General features: G+C 37.8%; 1 protein-coding gene across 8 annotated transcripts in view; it reads right to left on the bottom strand.

Moving 5' to 3' along the window:
* ZNF33B (zinc finger protein 33B) overlaps positions 1-19855 on the bottom strand; it is a 57225-nt gene that overhangs the window by 14465 nt on the left and 22905 nt on the right. For 4 of the 8 annotated variants that reach the window (XM_027530848.1, XM_027530849.1, XM_027530852.1 and 1 more), the window contains exon 5: positions 5452-5556. The exons of 1 other annotated variant lie outside the window; for it this stretch is intronic. In XM_027530848.1, coding sequence (XP_027386649.1) covers positions 5452-5556 — 105 coding nt within the window. Of the gene's footprint in view, positions 1-3383; positions 5557-6457; positions 7466-19855 lie in introns of those variants that run through there. 3 more of the 8 variants (XM_027530846.1, XM_027530845.1, XM_027530850.1) reach the window with 3 other exon arrangements.

Below are 19855 nucleotides of genomic sequence, written 5' to 3'. Positions count from 1 at the left end.
ATTCTGTAAATATATAAGAAAGTAATATGTGGCAGGGTTGTTTATTTAATACACTCCATTTTTTCGAGCAGTTTTAGGGCTACAGAAAAAATGAGCAGAAAGCACAGAGTTCCTATATACCCCTTTACCTCTACCTCCCTCCACACTTTTCCCTTATTAATACCGAGCGTTAGTGTGGTGCATTTGTTATAACTGATGAACCAATATGATACATTTTTACAACTAAAGTCCATGGTTTACATTAGGGTTGACCCGTTGTGTTTTACACTTTGTAGATGTGTTTTATACTCTTTTGGTGTGTTTTACACTTTGTATGTTTTGACAAATGAATGACATGTATCCTATAGGATGGTTTCACTATCCTAAAAATTGTCTGTAATCCACCTATTCATCCCTCTGTCCTTCACCCTGAACACCTGGAAACCACTTATTTTTTTAGTGTCTCCACAGTTTTGCCTTTATTAGAATCCATTATGGTTGGAATTATACAGTATAAAACCTTTTCCGATTGACTTGTCTCATTTAGCCATATGCATCTAAGGTTCTTCTGTACCTCTGTTACTTGATAGCTCCTTTCTTTGTATGACCTGCCTGAGCATCATATTCGGTAACCTTTCTGTGACTGTTTTCTAGTGTCAGGAGAATTTTTTGTTGCTGATTCTCTGGAATTTTCTACATAGACAATCATGTTATCTGTGAACATCAATAGTTTTATCTCTTCCTTCCAAATCTGTGTACCTTTTATTTCCCTTATCTTGCTGCATTAGCTAGGACTTCCTGAAGGCTGCTAAAAAGGTATGGTTACAGGGACCTCCTTGCCTTGCTCTTTATCTTACTGGAAAAGCATCTAGTTTCTCATCATTAAGTATGATGTTAGCTATAGGATTTTTATAGATTTTTTTTTTTTTTTACCAAGTTGAGGAAACTTGGTAAAAAGTTCCTGTATTCCTCACTTACTGGGTTTTTTTAATTACCATGAACGGATGTTAAGAGTTTTCGAAATTTTTTCTGCATCTACTGATATGATCATATATTTCTTCTTTAGCCTGTTGATATGATGGGCTACATTAATTATTAAATATTGGACTAGCCTTGCATACCTGGATAAATCCCACTTGATCATGTCATGTAATTCTTTTTATACACTGTTGGATTCAATTTGCAAGCATGTTGTTGAGGATTTCTATATCTGTTAATGAGATCCTGGTCTGTACCTTGGCTTTCTTGTAATGTCTTTCAGTGGCTTTACAATTAGGGTAATGCTGGCCTCAAAGAATAAGTAAAAGCTCTGCTTTTACATTCTGTAAGGTACTGTAGAGAACTGATACTATTTCTTCCTTAATTTGGTAGAATTCATCAGTAAAAACATCTGGGCTTAATACTTTCTGCTTTGGAAGATTAAAAATTGATTCAATTTCTTAAGACATATGCCTATTTAGATTTGTCCTTCTTTGAGTTTTGGCAGATTGTTTCTTCCAAGGAATTGGCCCATTTCATTTAGGTTATCAAATCCATGGGTACAGAGTTGTCCATAACATTCCTTTATAACCCTTTTGATGTGAAGGGGATCACAGTTATGGCCCCCTCTCATTCCTGATGTTAGCAATTTGTATCTTCTCTTTTTTTAGCTAACCTGACTAGACATTTATCAATTTTATTGTCCTGCTCTAAGAACCAGCTTTTGGTTTTATTTTCTCCATTGGTTTCCTGTTTTCAATTACTCTGATATCTGCCTAAGTTCTCATTATTTTTTTTTTTTTTTAATAATTTGAACTTAATTTGCTCTTCTTTTCCTGGTTTCCTACAATGGAAGCTTAGACTCTGTATATAATCTAAGATCACTAGATCGTATAATCTTACGTTATTAGCTTAATGTAATTGTTTACATAATCTGATCGTATAATTTAGTATATCACCTCTACCCTATCAATAAAAGCACTGCTCTAGTTCCATTCTGGCCATGCTCCAGCCTCAGTCTTCCTCCTCAGAGAGTCAACAGTCATTAAGGGCCCAGATCTCAGGGTACATCAGACCCTTGAATTTACAGTCTAATTTATAGCTCTGAGTATTGTCTAATCTGAAACTTCCTTCCTGGACCCTGTCTTGGAAAGCAGTTGCTTACTCAGGGTCTGGATAAATTCAGGCTAAAGGATAGAGTATTTACATATGTATACTCAAGGCACATCATGGTCTTCAGTAAGCTATGGGTGAAAGAGAAGGGGCAATGGGACTAGGGCCTAGATATCCCCATGCAGAGAATACATTTTATTGGATGTTTAGTTATTTTGATTTATAAGTTTTAAAAGGTTAGACATGAGCTTTGTGGGCTTCCTTTTAAACTGTTGCTCCAGGCCTTATACCCAAGGGAGATGTGCCTAATGTTGTAACAACAGGTAAACTAGGAGTATCTATTTTTTATTCACAATTATGTTAAGTTCCATTCTGTGTAAGAAACATACAGTTTATGTAATGTACGTACCTAAGTCCTGTGAACTTAACGGATACTTCACTGGTGTTTAATGCTTCTGCCCTAATTATTCAGTTTATCTCTGCTTTTAAAAAGATTCATATTTAAATGGTTGCCAGGATTAGGGTAGCACAAAGGCTATGATTATTATTAATAATTAATAATATTTATTAACTTCCTGTGGTGAAATCCTGATTCCTTTGTAATCTTCATGTAATACAAACTCCAGATTCCTTTTTGATTTTATAACATGTGTTGAAGGTTACTCAAATATATAAACCACAAAATTTCATAGAAATGCACAGACAAACATAAAGATTACATGTAAACACTAGTGAAATCTGAATAAAGTCTGTATCTGACTTAGTAGTAGGGTACCATCAATTTCCTGTTAGGGCTATTAATATGGTTATGTAACACTGTTATTAGAGTATGTTATAGTTATGTAACTATTATTAGAAAAAGCTTTGTAAAGGGCACATCAGAATTCTATGCACTACTACTACTGCAACTTCTTTTGAGCCTATTTTACTATTCTTTTTAGTCCTTAAAGCTTTACATTGCACAATATGCATCTATAAATTACAACCTGCTGTTTCCTAAAAATAACCATAGCATCAAAACCAAAACACAAATTCTAGCTTTTGAAGTTAAATTACCTCTAAAGAAAATTGTCAATTCATAAGTCTCAAATGGACAGATTTCTCCCCTATATAAATTCTGACATAACCTAGTATTTTTGTTAGAACTTCACAAAATCAAAATCTGTTAGGTTTATGCCAGTACATGACATTCAGTGGAATATTATCTCTTAACAAGACTGCCCTATACTTGTTTCAGTGTAGAAATTGGTCCTATATCATTACTTTGGAGTAAAATAAGGCCAGTTATGTGGATGAAAGTTATTAAACATTCAGGATATCAACAGAGCTTTCTCCATAGTGTGAATTCTCTGAAATGGAGTAGGTGCTGAATTGTGGCTCAACATTTCTAATATTCACTTCAATTATAAGGTTTTTCTCCTATGTGCGTTCGCTGATGTACAATAAGGTTTGACTTCTGAGAAAAGGTTTTCTGACATGTGTTACATTCATAGGGCTTCTCCCCTGTGTGTGATCTCTGATGTTTAGCGAGGTCTGATTTACGGTAAAAAATTTTCCCACATTCATTACATTGACAAGACTTCTCTCCTGTGTGAGCCCTGTGATGTACTGTGAGTGATGATTTGTGACTGAAGGATTTCCCACATTCATTACATTCATAGGGCTTTTCTCCTGTGTGCTTCCTCTGATGCAGAGTAAGTCCTGACTTCACACAAAAAGATTTTCCACATTCGTTACATTTATAGGGCTTTTCTTCTATATGTGTTCTCTGATGTACAATCAGAGCTGACTTATGGCAGAAAGCCTTTCCACACTCACTGCATTCATAGGGTTTCTCCCCTATGTGAATTCTCTGGTGCTGAGTGAGCTGTGACTTCTGGCAGAAGGTTTTCCCACATTCGTTGCACTCATAGGGCTTCTCCCCTGTATGTGTTCTATTATGTTTTGTTAGGTAAGATTTATTATAGAAGATTTTTCCACATTCGTGACATTCATAGGGTTTCTCCCCTGTATGGATTCTATAGTGTTGAGATAGGGTTGACTTATGGCTGAAAAATTTCCCACACTCAGGGCACGCAAAGGGTTTCTCTCCTGTGTGAGTTCTCTGATGTACTGTGAGGTCAGACTTCAAGCAAAAGGTTTTCCCACATTCGTAACATTCATAAGGTTTCAAACCTGTATGTATTATCTGATGCCTGGTGAGTACTGACTTGTGGTAGAAAGTTTTCCCACATGCATTACATTCATAGGGTTTATCTCCTATGTGAGTTCTCTGATGTTGTGTAAGATGTGACTTCTGACAGAAAGACTTCCCACACTCAGGACATTCAAAGGGTTTCTCCCCTGTATGAGTTCTCTGATGTACTGTAAGGTGTGAATTCATACAGAAAGATTTCCCACATTCATAACATTCATAGGGTTTTAGTCCTGTGTGTGTTCTCTGATGTTTAGTGAGGTCTGACTTCTGATAAAAAGTTTTCCCACATGCATTACACTGATAGGGTTTCTCCCCCGTATGTGTTCTCTGGTGTAACGTGAGGGCTGACTTGTGGCTGAACGCTTTCCCACATTCACTGCATTCATACGGTTTCTCCCCTGTGTGTGACCTCTGATGTTTAGTGAGGTTTGATTTCTCCCAGAAAGTTTTTCCACACTCATTACATTGAAAGTTTTTCTCTCCTGTGTGAATCCTCTGATGTCGAGTGAGGTGTGACTTCTCCCAAAAAGCTTTCCCACATTCATTACATTCAAAGTGCTTCTCTCCTTTTTGAGTTTTCTGAAGCTGTGAGAGGTAGAACTTCCTCCTGAAATTATTCCCACTTTCACCATATTCACAGTGTTTCAAATGTGCCCCATCATGTTTTAAAAGGGAGGACTTCAGACATAAGGATTTCCCACAATCACCAAATTCATAGTGATTTTCCTTTGAGGGAGCTGTCTGATGGAACAAGAAGGATGAGCTATCACAGAATCTTCTCCCATATTCATCATAGGCACAGTCATTCTCTTCAGTGATCTCTGTCTTGTATGTATTGAGTACTACCTTTTCATTGAAGGATTCTTGATGTATGTTATATTCGAAATTTTGCTCTAAAGTTTGAATCTTCTCAAGCTGAACAGAATCCTCTTTATGACTGACAATTTTTCCACTTTTAAAATATTCGTTTTTTTCTCTAGTATGAGTTTTCTCATGTTTAATACTGAGTAGCAGTTTTCCACAGGCATTAAATTCATCAGTCTTTTTCCCTAAAGAGTTTTTCTTATCGATAACCAATTCTGAAATATAGTTGAAGCTCATTCCACATGAGACACACTGACAGAGTATTTTTCTGTAAGGAAAAGAATCTGTGTCCAACTCAAGTGACTTCCCTAGTACATTACCTTGTTCTTTAGTCAGCCTTTTGTTATTGATCAATACAACTTCCCATACATGTTTAGGCTGGTTTTCATGGCTCCTTTCTTTCATGTGATCAGTTTTCCAGACTTCTAGAAACAAGAAAAATTTATCTCACCATATGAAAATCAACACATTTCTTATGGAATGAGACCTACTTACAAATGCCCTACATTGCTGGTAGCTGATTTTGATTTGTTGTTTAGTCTCCAGGGATGAAGGTAAATGTAAGTATGTTGTTTTTTCTATTTCTAGAGTTTCAGGTGAAAAAACAAAAACAAGAAAAAAACAGCCCAGAATAGTGGAAAAGGAAGAGTAAACTGTTCTTAGAAAACATACATTTGGTTTTCAGACATTCCTCAGTATGTCTGAGGAGTAAGAGCAACTCTTTAAATCCGAACGTCTCCATGAATTCTCCAAAACACTTACGGATAAATATAATGAGAGAAAATAAAATTACCAACAACACATTACTTGGGCACAACTACAGAATACTACTAACTTCAAATCACCATTAAGTAAGTAAATGAGTATTCAAATACAAAAGAATCTGAGATTAGAGTTTCAATTTTCATAGGTATGCAGAAAGTCAGTTGAAGACTGACTCTCTGCATATCACATATTACCTTGTGTTATAAATACATGTAAAAGATGAGACAGAGAACTTAGAGATGAATAAACACATATATCACAGTAATCCAAGTCTATGCCCCAATCAGTAATGCTGAAGAAGCTGAAGTTGAACAGTTCTATGAAGACCTACATGACATTCTAGAACTAACAACCAAAAAGAGATGTCCTGTTCATTATAGGGGACTGGAATGCAAAAGTAGGAAGTCAAGACATTCCTGGAGTAACAGGCAAATTTGGCCTTGGAGTACAAAATGAAGCAGGGCAAAGGCTAACAGAATTTTACCAAGGGAATGCACTGGTCACAGCAAACACCCTCTTCCAACAACACAAGAGAGGACTACACATGGACATCACCAGATGGTCAATACCAAATCAGACTGATTATATTCTTGGCAGCCAAATATGGAGAAGCTCTATACAGTCAGCAAAAGCAAGACTGGAAGGTGCCTGTGGATCAGATCATGAATGCCTTATTGCCAAATTTAGACTTAAATTGAAGAAAGTAGGGAAAACCACTAGACCATTCAGTTCAGTCACTCAGTCGTGTCTGACTCTTTGCGACTCCATGAATTGCAGCACGCCAGGCCTCCCTGTCCATCACCAACTCCCGGAGTTCACTCAAAGTCATGTCCATTGAGTCAGAGATGCCATCCAGCCATCTCATCCTCTGTCGTCCCCTTCTCCTCCTGCCCCCAATCTCTCCCAGCGTCAGAGTCTTTTCCAATGAGTCAACTCTTCGCATGAGGCAGCCAAAGTACTAGAGTTTCAGCTTTAGCATCATTCCTTCCAATGAACACCCAGGACTGATCTCCTTTAGAATGGACTGGTAGGATCTCCTTATAGTCCAAGGGAGTCTTCTCCAACACCACAGTTCAAAAGCATCAATTCTTTGGCACTCAGCTTTCTTCACAGTCCAACTCTCACATCCATACATGACCACAGTAAAAACCATAGCCTTGACTAGATGGACCTTTGTTGGCAAAGTAATGTCTCTGCTTTTCAATATGCTGTCTAGGTTGGTCATAACTTTACTTCCAAGGAGTAAGTGTCTTTTAATTTCATGGCTGCAATCACCATCTGCAGTGATTTTGGAGTCCCCAAATTAAAGTCTGACACTGTTTCCACTGTTTCCTCATCTATTTCCCATAAAGTGATGGGACCGGATGCCATGATCTTTGTTTTCTGAATGTTGAGCTTTAAGCCAACTTTTTCACTCTTCTTTCACTTTCATCAAGAGGCTTTTTAGTTCCTCTTCACTTTCTGTCATAAGGGTGGTGTCATCTGTATATCTGAGGTAATTGATATTTCTCCCAGCAATCCTGATTCCAGCTTGTGCTTCTTCCAGCCCAGCATTTCTCATGATGTACTCTGCATATAAGGTAAATAAGCAGGGTGACAATATACAGCCTTGACGTACTCCTTTTCCTATTAGGAACCAGTCTGTTGTTCCATGTCCAGTTCTAACTGTTGCTTCCTAACCTGCATATAGGTTTCTCAAGAGGCAGGTCAGGTGGTCTGGTATTCCCATCTCTTTCAGAAATTTCCACAGTTTATTGTGACCATTCAGGTATGACCTAAATCAAATCCCATATGATTATACAGTGGAAGTGACAAATAGATTCAACGGATTAGATCTGATAGAGTGCCTGAAGAACTATGGACGGAGGTTAATGACATTGTACAGGAGGCAGGGATTAAGACCATCCCCAAGAAAAAGAAATGCAAAAAACAAAATGGCTGTCTGAGGAGACCTTACAAATAGCTGATAAGAGAAGTGAAAGGCAAAGGAGAAAAAGAAAGGTATACACATTTGAATGTAGAATTCCAAAGAACAGCACAGAGAGACAAGAAAGCCTTCCTCAGTGATCAATGCAAAGAAACAGGGGAAAACAATAGAAAGCGAAAGACTAGAGATCTCTTCAAGAAAATCAGAGATACCAAGGGAACATTTCATGCAAAGATGAGCACAATAAAGGACAGAAATGGTATGGGCCTAATAGAAGCAGAATATATTAAGAAGAGGTGGCAAGGATACAAAGAAGAACTATATACAAAAAAAAGATAACGATGGTGTGATCACTCACTGAGGGCCTGATATCCTGGAGTGGAAAGTCAAGTGGGCCTTAGGAAGCATCATTATGAGCAAAGATAGTGCAGGTGATGGAATTCCAGATGAGCTATTGCAAATCCTAAAACATGATGCTGTGAAAGTGCTGCACTCAACATGCCAGCAAATTTGGAAAACTCAGGAATGGCCACAGGACTGGAAGAGATCAGTTTTCATTCCAAACCCAAAGAAAGGCAGTGCCAAAGAATTTTCAAACTGCTGCACAATTGCACTTATGTCACACACTAGCAAAATAATGCTCAAAATTCTCCAAGTCAGGCTTCAACAGTATGTGAACTGTGAACTTACAGATGTTGAAGCTGGATTTAGAAAAGGCAGAGGAGCCAGAGATTAAATTGCCAACATCTGTTGGATCATCGAAAAAGCAAGAGAGTTCCAGAAAAACATCTACTTCTACTTTACTGACTATGCCAAAGCATTTGACTGTGTGGATCACAACAAACTGTTGAAAATTCTTAAAAGAGATGGGAATACCAGACCACCTTACCTGCCTCCCGAGAAATGTGTATGCAGGTCAAGACGCAACAGTTAGAACTGGACATGGAAAAAAAGACTCATTCCAAGTTAGGAAAGGAATACATCAAGGCTGTATATTGTCACCCACCCTGCTTATTTAACTTATATGCAGAATACATCATGAGAAATGCTGGACTGGAAGAAGCACAAGCTGGAATCAAGACTGCCGGGAGAAATATCAATAATCTCAGATATGCAAATGTTACCACACTTATGGCAGAAAGCAAAGAAGAACTAAAGAGCCTCTTGATGGAAGTGAAAGAGAAGAGTGAAAATGTTAGCTTAAAACTCAACATTCAGAAAACTAAGATCATGGCATCCAGTCCCATCACTTCATGGCAAATACATGGGGAAACAATGGAAACAGTGACAGCCTTTCTTTTCTTGGGCTCCAAAATCACTGCAGATGGTGAATGCAGCCATGAAATCAAAAGACGCTCACTTTTTGGAAGAAAAGCTATGACAAACCTAGACAGCATATTAAAAAACAGAGATATTACTCTGCCAACAAAAGTCCGTCTAGTCAAAAGTTATGGTTTTTCCAGCAGTCATGTATGGATGTGAGAGTTGGATCATAAAGAAACCTGAGCGTCAAAGATTTGATGATTTTGAACTGTGGTGTTGGAGAAGACTCCTGAGAATCCCTTGGACTGCAAGGAGATCAAACCAATTAGTTCTAACGGAAATCAGTACTGAATATTCACTAGAAGGACTGATGTTGAAGCTGAAACTCCAATGCTTTGGCCACCTGATGCGAAGCACTGACTCATTGGAAAAGACTCTGATGCTGGGAAAGATTGAAGGCTGGATGAGAGGGGACAAGAGAGGATGAGATGGTTGGATGGCATCACTGATTCAATCACATGAGTTTGAGCAAGCAAGCTTGGTGATGGACAGGGAAGCCTGGCGTTTTGCAGTCTATGGGGTTGCAAAGAGTCAGATGTGACTGAGTGACTGAACTGAACCACAAATAAAATTACTCCTAGAAAGAAAAAGTTCCATTGTCAGTGGGAAAATATTGAATGATATCTCAGTTCTGATAAAGGTCAGACTGCTAGGAAAGCCAAATGAACGGACCTGGAGTAATGAGCAACTAAGGAGGCAAGAACTGGTAAAAATGGTAAAAAAGACCAAATCACTTCAGGAGTTAAATTGCAAAGAATCTGATAAAGACTGAATTACTTCCCCCCTTCCAAATTCATATGTTGAAGTCTTAATCCCCAACGTGGCTGTACTTGGAGATAGAACTTTTTAGGAAGTAGTTAAGGTTAAATGACTTCATAAGGGTAGAGCACAAATCCAATGGAAATGTTATCCTTATTAGAAGAGGCAAGGACACCAGAGTTCACTTGCTCTTCATGGGTTGCAGAGAAAAGGCCATGTGAGGACAGTGAAAAGGTGCTGTCTGCAAGCTGAGGAAAGAGACCTCACCAGAAACGAATGCTGCTGGCACCTTTATCTTGAACAACTAGCCTCCAGTACTGTGAGAAAATGCATTTCTGCTCTATAAGCCGCCCAGTATATGGTGTTTTGTTAGAACAGCCCAAGCATACTAATAGACCAAAGAGAAAACAGACTTGAGTGAAAATTTCATAAATGGCAACAAAAAAGGCATTAAAGCAGCAAGAGCAATAACCAAAGACTAAAAAAAAAAAAAAAAAAAAAAAGAAGGAAAACGGAATGAGTAAACTCTGGATTTAAAAAGACAGTCTGCCTGCTGGTGGGAATATAAGTTGGTGCAGACATTACAGAAAACAGTTAAGAAGGTTTCTCAAAAAGCTAAAAATAGAGCTGCCATATAAATCAGCAATCCCACTGCTGGGCATATATCCAGACAAAACTGTAATTCAAAAAGATACATGCACTGCTGTGCTCACAGCAGTGCTAAGACATGGAAACAACCTAATGTTCATCAACTGATGAATGGATAGAGAAGATGTGGTACATATATATGATGGGATACTACTCAAGCATAAAAAAGAATGAAATCGTGCAATTTGAAGCAACATGGATGGACCTAGAGATTATCACACTAAGTGAAGTAAGTCAGACACAGAAAGACAAATAGCACACAATATCACCTATATGTGGAATCTAATATATAATGCAAATGAACTTAATTACAAAAGAGACTCACAGACGTAGAGAACAGACTTCTGGTTGCCAAGGGTGAGGGAGAGTGGGCAGGGATGAAGTGGGAGTTTGTGGTTAGCAGGTGCAAACTATTATATATAGAATGGGTAACAACAAGGTCCTACTATACAGCAGCTGCTGCTGCTGCTAAGTCGCTTCAGTCATGTCCGACTCTATGCGACCCCATAGACAGCAGCCCACCAGGCTCCCCCGTCCCTGGGATTCTCCAGGCAAGAACACTGGAGTGGGTTGCCATTTCCTTCTCCAATGCATGCAAGTGAAAAGTGACAGTGAAGTCGCTCAGTCATGTCCGACTTTTCGCGACCCCATGGACTGCAGCCTACCAGGCTCCTCCGCCCATGGGATTTTCCAGGCAAGAGTACTGGAGTGGGGAGCCATCGCCTTCTCCGACTACAGCAGAGGGAACTATATTCAATATTCTGTGATAAACCATAATGGAAAAGAGTATTAAAAAATGTTTATACACATAACTGAATCACTTTGCTGTACAGTAACAATTAATATAACACTGTAAATTAACTATACTTTAATGTAAAAATAAATTTAAAAATACAGAAAAGCAAATGGAAAAAAATAAACTTGTAATTTCACCACCCAGAAAAGTAGTAGGAGCAAAAATATAATAAATAAAATTAAAACAAAATTGTATGTATGATTATAGTCTTTAAAGAGAAAGAATAGAAAATAATGGGATAAATCTAAAATTGAAAACTATAATCTAAGAAAAGGTTTCCCTAGTGGCTCAGTCGGTAAAGAATCTGTCTGCAATGTGGGAGGACCTGGGTTCGATCCCTCAGTTGGGAAGATAACTTAGCGGAGGGCATGGCAGCCCACTCCAGTATTCTTGCCTGGAGAATCCCCATGGACAGAGGAACCTGGCAAGCTGCAGTCCATGGGGTCGCAAAGAGTCGGACACAACTGAGTGACTAAGCATACACACAGCACAATCTAAGAAAACCATCCAAAGATAAAAGACCTAATCCACATATTCAAAAGGACCACGATGAACTTGGAACGACTGAACTGGAAAAGTCCTCTCTAAGACATACGTTAATAAAACTACTAAAAGGAAGTTAGTAGTAGTTAGACAAAAAGACTTATGTCTCAACAAAAACTAACATGGAGGTTTGGCCATAGACTTTGTCACCAGTAAACAAAGCAAAGCTCATTGGAGCGTCATATTTTAGAAAAGAAAGTGGGTTTTATCATTTATTTATATTCCTTTAAGTAGCAAGGCTATGTAAAAAGGTTTAGATAGTCACAAAGTTAGCTAACAGTGTAATCACGAAACCTTCTAGAAGCGCAGAAACTTAGAGCAACCAAGATCTTTAAGGAAACACTGGGAGAAAAATAGAACAGTGAATACATTTAACTGTAGATCTAAGACCAAAATAAAGATGAAAACAAGAACAGAAGAATAATATATAAATGTTATATATTCTAATGAAGCAGAAATAATGTAGTAACTGCAGGAAACAGGAGAGAAAAAAGCAGGAAATAAGAATAAACTCACAAACAGCCATGTAAATAATGAAGACTTCCAGATGTTGGAGCTGGATTTAGAAGAGGCAGAGGAACCAGAGATCAAATTGCCAACATTTGCTGGATGATAGAAAAAGCAAGAGAATTCCAGAAAAATATCTACTTCTGCTTCATTGACTATGCTAAAGCCTTTGACTGTGTGGATCACAACCAACTGTGGAAAATTCTTAGGGAATACCAGACCATCTCACCTGCTTCCTGAGAAATCTGTATGCAGGTCAAGAAGCAACAGTTAGAACCAGACATGGAACAACGGACCGGTTCCAAATTGGGAAAGGAGTACATCAAGACTGTATGTTGTCACCCTGCTTATTTAACTTATATGCAGAGTACATCATGCAAAACGCCAGGCTGGATGAAGCACAAGCTGGAAACAAGACTGCTGGGAGAAGTATCAATAAGCTCAGATATGCTCAGACATACCACCTTAATGGCAGAAAGTGAAGAAAAACTAAAGAGCTTCTTGATGAAGGTAAAAGAGAGTGAAAAAGCTGGCTTAAACCTCAACATTCATGAAACTAAGATCATGGCATCTAGTCCAATTACTTCATGGCAAATAGATGGGGAAACAATGGAAACAGTGACAGACTTTTTTTTCTTGGGATCCAAAAATCACTGCAGATTGTGGCTGCAGCCATGAAATTAAAAGATGTTTCATCCTTAGAAGAAAAGCTGTGACAAACCTAGAGTGTATTAAAAAGCAGAGACGTTACTTTGCCAACAAAGGTCTGTATAGTCAAAGCTATGGTTTTTCCAGTCGTCATGTATGGATGTGACAGTGGGACCATAAAGAAGGCTGAGCACCAAAGAATTGATGCTTCTGAACTATGGTTTTGGAGAAGACTTTTGAGAGTCCCTTGGACTGCAAGGAGATCAAACCTGTCAATTCTAAAGTAAATCAACTCTGAATATTCATTGGAGTGACTGATGCTAAAGCTGAAGCTCTGATACTTTGGCCACCTGATGTGAAGAGCTGACTCATAAGAAAAGACCTTAATGCTAGGAAAGATGGAAGACAGCAGGAGAAGGGGACAACAAAGGGATGAGATGGTTAGACAGCATCACTGTCTCAATGGACATGAGCTTGACCAAGTTCCAGGAGATGGTGAAGGACAGGGAAGCCTGACATGCTGCAGTCCATGGGGTTGCAAATTGTGGAACACGACTGAGCGACTGAACAACAAAATTTCATTAAGGTATGTCTTAAGACCATTCTAGGTATGTTTTCCCAGGTTTCTAGTGGTCTCTTTGAATATGTGAAATAGGTCTTCTTTTATTTTTGCAGTTTTCTTAGCTCAGAAGTTAAAGACAAAAACTGAACAAATTAAGTCAAAAGGCTGTTTCTTTGAAAAAATTCACAAAAAAGGCAAATCACTGACTAATCTAATCAACAAGTGGGAGAAATAGCAACTACACAAAATAAGAAATGATACGGGAGAAGCAATCATTGAAACAAGGTGTATTATCTTAAAAGGCTATTTTTGCACAACTTGCTACAAATACATTTGGAAGAGAATAAACAATTTCTTGGGAAAATACAACTTATCAAAATATACCCTGGTAGAGACAGAAAATATAAACGGAAAAATTTCCACATAAGCTACAGAAAATAGCAAGTTTGTCTAAGCAGTAGAATGAGCACCTCTAAAATTTTGATCTAGATTCACGAATTGTTGAAGTTTTGCAGCCATGCTTTATCTTTCTCTATATAAAGACTTCTTAACCATTAACTATTTTAAATTCAAATATCATGACCCATTACTCCAAATAACGTCAGCATTCTGTCTTCTAAGAATAAAATATGGTCACACTCAAGGAAATTATACCCTGATAATATATGTTATACAGGCCATTCAAGAAGAGCAGCATCTCTGAAAATATTACGTGCTTTTCACCTATATAAATCCCTTCCTTTCACCTATATAAATCCCTGTAAAATTCTCCAAAGGCAGAGTGTTTAATGAAAGAGGTTTAATCAAAAATTTTTCTTTAAAAAATCTCTGTACATTCTGAAATTTACCAATATGTTTCTTTGACTTGTTTTTTCACTGTTTCCTAAATTCATCCACACTGTTGTACATAGATATATGTCAAAAAGACCACTGTGAAAATACACTGTAATTTACATACTGGTTCCCCTATCTTATGGATAGTCTGGTTGACTATCTAGTTTTTCTAATATTATGAACAATATAGACATTCCTCTATACATCTGGTGACTACTTGCAAGTGTCTCTAAAGCAGTGCTACTCAAAAGTTGAGAGTTTCATATCAATGCCAGTCAATATGATGTATGTAACAAGTAGGTGATAAGATAAATACACAGAAGGCAACCATTTAGAAACTTTCACATCAATCTCAAAGAATTTTAGTGAGATAGACATGAAGAGTCAACTGAATACACTCAAACTATATAGTTTGATACATTCTGACACAATAATAGATACTAATAGATTTATTTCTGGGTTCTGTATTTTGGTCAACGTCTCTATGTGTCCTTGAGGCTAACACCACACTGTCTTGTTTACCATAACTTTATAGGAACTCTTGAAATCAGGCAGTTGTTACCCTACAAGTTAGCTTTTATTTTTCAAAGCTGTTATTCTAGCTCCTCTGAACTTGTATATGAAGTTAGCAATCAGCTAGTCAATTACTCTAAGAAAGCCTGTTGGGACTTGGATTGGAGTTGTTCTGAATCTACACATCTTTTTAATGAGAAAAATCTTAATGATATTGAGCACTTGGATAATGACCATGTATAAAAGTATATATATCAAGACATGAAGCTATCTCTCTCCACTTATTTAGGTATTAAACTGCCCTCTGCAATGGTCTATAATGTTCAGTGAGCTCTTTCACATCTTTGCTAGATAGGTCAGCAAAAAAATATTGTTTATGCTATTGCAAATAAAACTTGATTTTTGTACGCTGACTTTTATCTTGCAACCTACATGCACTTAAAAGTTCTAGCCATTTTTTTTTAATGATTCTACATAATTATCTTTTTGTGAATAGACAGTTCTACTTCTTTTTCCACTACTACCTTCTTTTCTTTTTCTTCCCTGATTATACTGGCCAGATTACATTATGTTACTGAGTATGAGTGGACTACCTGTCTTGTTCCTGATATTGTTTAGGAAGTTATTCAGTTTTAAAATATTAAGCACAACATTAGCTGATTTTCAATAACAGGCCTTTTGTCTTATTTTCACTTGAGAGTCTTAATCTGGAATGAAAGCTGAATTTTGTCAAATGTTTTTCCTGTATCTACTGAAATCATCATACAAGCTTTTAATTTTTTTTAATGTAAATTTCCACGTTACTCTTCCCATACATCTCACCCACTCCTCCCCTCTCCCCATGTCCATAAATCTATTCTCTATGTCTGTTTCTCCACTGTTGCCCTGTAAATAAATTCTTCAGTACCATTTTTCTAGATTCCATATATATGTGTTAGAATACAGTATTTATGTTTCTCTTTCTGACTCACTTCACTCTGTATAATAGGTTCTAGGTTCATCCATCTCATTGGAACTGACTCAAATATGTTCCTTTTTATGGCTGAATAACATTCCATTGTGTATATATACCACTACTTCTTTCTTCTTTATCCATTCATCTGTCAGTGGACATCTAGGCTGCTTCCATGTTCTAGCTATTGTAAATAATGCTGCAGTGAACAATGGGATACACGTGTCTCTTTCAATTTTGCTTTCCTCAGGGTATATGCCTAGGATTGGGATTGTGGGTCATATGGTGGTTTTATTCCTAGTTTTTTGAGCAATCTCCATAATGTCTTCCACAGTGGCTGTATCAATTTACATTCCCACCAACAGTGCAAGAGGGTTCCCTTTTCTTCACACCCTCTCCAACATTTATTCTTTGTAGACTTTTTGATGAGGGCCATTCTGAACGGTGTGAAGTGACTGTAGTTTTGATGTGCATTTCTCTAATAATGCTATATACAGGTCAGGAAGCAACAGTTAGAAATGGACATGGAACAACAGACTGGTTCCAAATAGGAAAAGGAGTACATGAAAGCTGCATATTGTCACCCTGCTTCTTTAACTTATATGGAGAGTACGTCATGAGAAACACTGTGCTGGAAGAAGCACAAGCTAGAACCAAGATTGCCAGGAGAAATATCAATAACCTCAGATATGCAGATGACACTACCCTTATGGCAGAAAGTGAAGAGGAACTAAAAAGCGTCTTGATGAAAGTGAAAGAGGAGAGTGAAAAAGTTGGCTTAAAGCTCAACATTCAGAAAACGAAGATCATGGCATCTGGTCCCATTACTTCATGGGAAATAGATGGGGAAACAGTGGAAACAGTGTCAGACTATTTTGGGGGGCATCAAAATCACTGCAGATGGTAATTGCCGCCATGAAATTAAAAGACGCTTACTTCTTAGAAGGAAAGTTATGACCAACCTAGACAGCATATTCAAAAGCAGAGACATTGCTTTGCCAAAAAGGTCTGTCTAGTCAAGGCTATGGTTTTTCCAGTGGTTATTTATGGATGTGAGAGTTGGACTGTGAAGAAAGCTGAGTGCTGAAGAATTGATGCTTTTGAACTGTGGTGTTGGAGAAGACTCTTGAGAGTCCCTTGGACTGCAAAGAGATCCAACAAGTCCATTATAAAGGAGATCAGTCCTGGATGTTCTTTGGAAGGAATGATGCTAAAGCTGAAACTCCAGTACTTTGGCCACCTCATGCGAAGAGTTGACTCATTGGAAAAGCCTCTGATGTTGGGAGGGATTGGGGGCAGGAGGAGAAGGGAACGAAAGAGGATGAGATGGCTGGATGGCATCACTGACTCGATGGACGTGAGTTTGAGTGAACTCTGGGAGTTGGTGATGAACAGGGAGGCCTGGTGTGCTGCAATTCATGGGGTCGCAAAAAGTTGGACAGGACTGAGTGACTGAACTGAACTGAATAATGCGTGATGTTGAGCATTTTTTCATGTGTTTGTTAGCCATCTATATCTCTTCTTTGGAGAAATGTCTGTTTAGCTCTTTTCCCCACTTTTTTTTATTGGGTTATTTGTTTTTCTGGTACTGAGTTAGTTGTATGAGCTGCTGGTATATTTTGGAAATTAATTCTTTGTCAGTTGTTTCATTTGCTATTATTTTCTCCCATTCTTGAGGGCTGTCTTCTCAACTTGCTTATAGTTTCCTTTGTTGTGCAAAAGTTTTTAAGTTTAATCAGGTCCCACTTATCTATTTTTGTTTTTATTTCCATTACTCTAGGAGGTAGGTCATAAAGGATCTTGTTTTGATTTATGTCATCAAGTGGTCTGCCTATGATTTCCTCTAAGAGTTTTATAGTTTCTGGTCTTATATTTAGGTCTTTAATCCATTTTATCTTTGAGTATGGTGTTAGGAAGTGTTCTAATTTCATTCTTTTAGATGTAGCTGTCCAGTATTCCCAGCACCATTTATTGAAGAGGCAGTCTTTGCGCCAATGTATATTCTTGCCTCCTTTGTCAAAAATAAGGTACCCATAGGTGCATGGGTTTATTTCTGGGCTTTCTATCTTGTTCTATTGGTTCATATTTCTCTTTTTGTACCAGTACCATACTGTCTTGATGACTTCTTCCAGCTCCATCCTTCTTTCTCAAGACTGCTTTGCTATTCGAGGTCTTTTGTGTTTCCATATGAATTGTGAATTTTTTTGTTCTAGTTCTGTGAAATATGCCATTGGTAATTTGATAGGGATTGCATTAAATCTATAGATTGCATTTGGTAGTATAGTCATTTTCACAATATTGATTCTTCCTACCCAGGAACATGGAATATCACTCCATCTGTTTATGTCATCTTTGATTTCTTTCATTAGTGTCTTATAATTTTCTGTGTACAGTTCTTTCATCTCCTTAGGTAAGTTTATTCCTAGATATTTAATTCTTTTTGATGCAATGGTGAATGGGATTGATCCCTTAATTGCTCTTTCTGATTTTTCACTGTTAGTATATAGAAATGCAAGTGATTTCTGTGTATTGATTTTGTATCCTGCAACTTTGTTAAATTCACTGATTAGCTCTAGTAATTTTCTGATACTATGTTTAGGGTTTTCTATGTACAGTATAATGCCATCTGCAAAGAGTGAGAGCTTTACTTCTTTTCTGATCTGGATTCCTTTTATTTCTTTTTCTTCTCTGATTGCTTTAGCTAGGAGTTCCAGAACTATGTTGAATGATAGTGGTGAAAGTGGACACCCTTGTCTTGTTTCTGATCTTAAGGGGAATATTTTCAGTTTTTCACCATTGAGAATAATGTTTGCTGTAGGCTTATTATATATATATATATATATATATATATATATATATATATGGCTTCCCTGGTGGCTCATTTTCACCATTGAGAATAATGTTTGCTGTAGGCTTATATATGGCTTCCCTGGTGGCTCATTTTCACCATTGAGAATAATGTTAGCTGTAGGCTTATATATGGCTTCCCTGGTGGCTCATTTTCACCACTGAGAATAATGTTTGCTGTAGGCTTATATATGGCTTCCCTGGTGGCTCAGAGGTTAAAGCCTCTGCCTGGAATGTGGGAGACCTGGATTCAATCCCTGGGTCAGGGAGATCCCCTGGAGAAGGAAATGGCAACCCACTCCAGTACTCTTGCCTGGAGAATCCCATGGAGAGAGGAGCCTGGTAGGCTACAGTCCATGGGGTCGCAAAGAGTTGGACACGACTGAGCGACTTCACTTTCACTTTATTATATATATGGGCTTCACCTGTGGCTCAGCTGGTAAAGAATCCACCTGCAATGAGGGAGACCTGGGTTCGATCCCTGGGTTGGGATCTAGAGCCCCTGGAGAAGGGAAAGGCTACCCACTCCAGTATTCTGGCCTGGAGAATTCCATGGACTGTATAGTCCATGGAGTCGCAGAGTCAGACACAACTGAGCGACTTTCAGTTTCACTTTCACTATCACATATATGGCCTTTACTATGTTGAGGTAGGTTCCTTCAATGCCCATTTTTTGAAGAGTTTTAATCATAAATAGGTGCTGAATTTTGTCAAAGGTTTTTTGTGCATCTATTGAGATGATCATATGGATTTTATCTTTCAATTTGTTCATATGATATATCACACTGATTGATTTTTGTACACTGAAGAATCCTTGCATCCCTGGAATAAAGTCAACTTGATCATGGAATATGAGCTTTTTGATGTGTTGCTGAATTTTGTTTGCTAAAATTTTGTTGAGGATTTTTACATCTATGTTCATCAGTGATATTGGCCTGTAGTTTTCTTTTTTGTGTTGTGTTTGTCTGGTTTTGGAATCAGGGTGATGGTGGCCTTGTAGAATGAGTTTGGAGGTGTTCCTCTGCAACTGTTTGAGAGTTTTAGAAGGACAGGCATTAGCTCTTCTCTAAATGTTTTATAGAATTCTCCTGTGAAACCAT

Source organism: Bos indicus x Bos taurus, chromosome 28 (assembly GCF_003369695.1).
Source record: "Bos indicus x Bos taurus breed Angus x Brahman F1 hybrid chromosome 28, Bos_hybrid_MaternalHap_v2.0, whole genome shotgun sequence".
Classification (NCBI taxonomy): Eukaryota; Metazoa; Chordata; class Mammalia; order Artiodactyla; family Bovidae; genus Bos; species Bos indicus x Bos taurus.
Note: the sequence above shows the minus strand (reverse complement) of the source record. Positions and strands in the feature narration are given on the sequence as shown.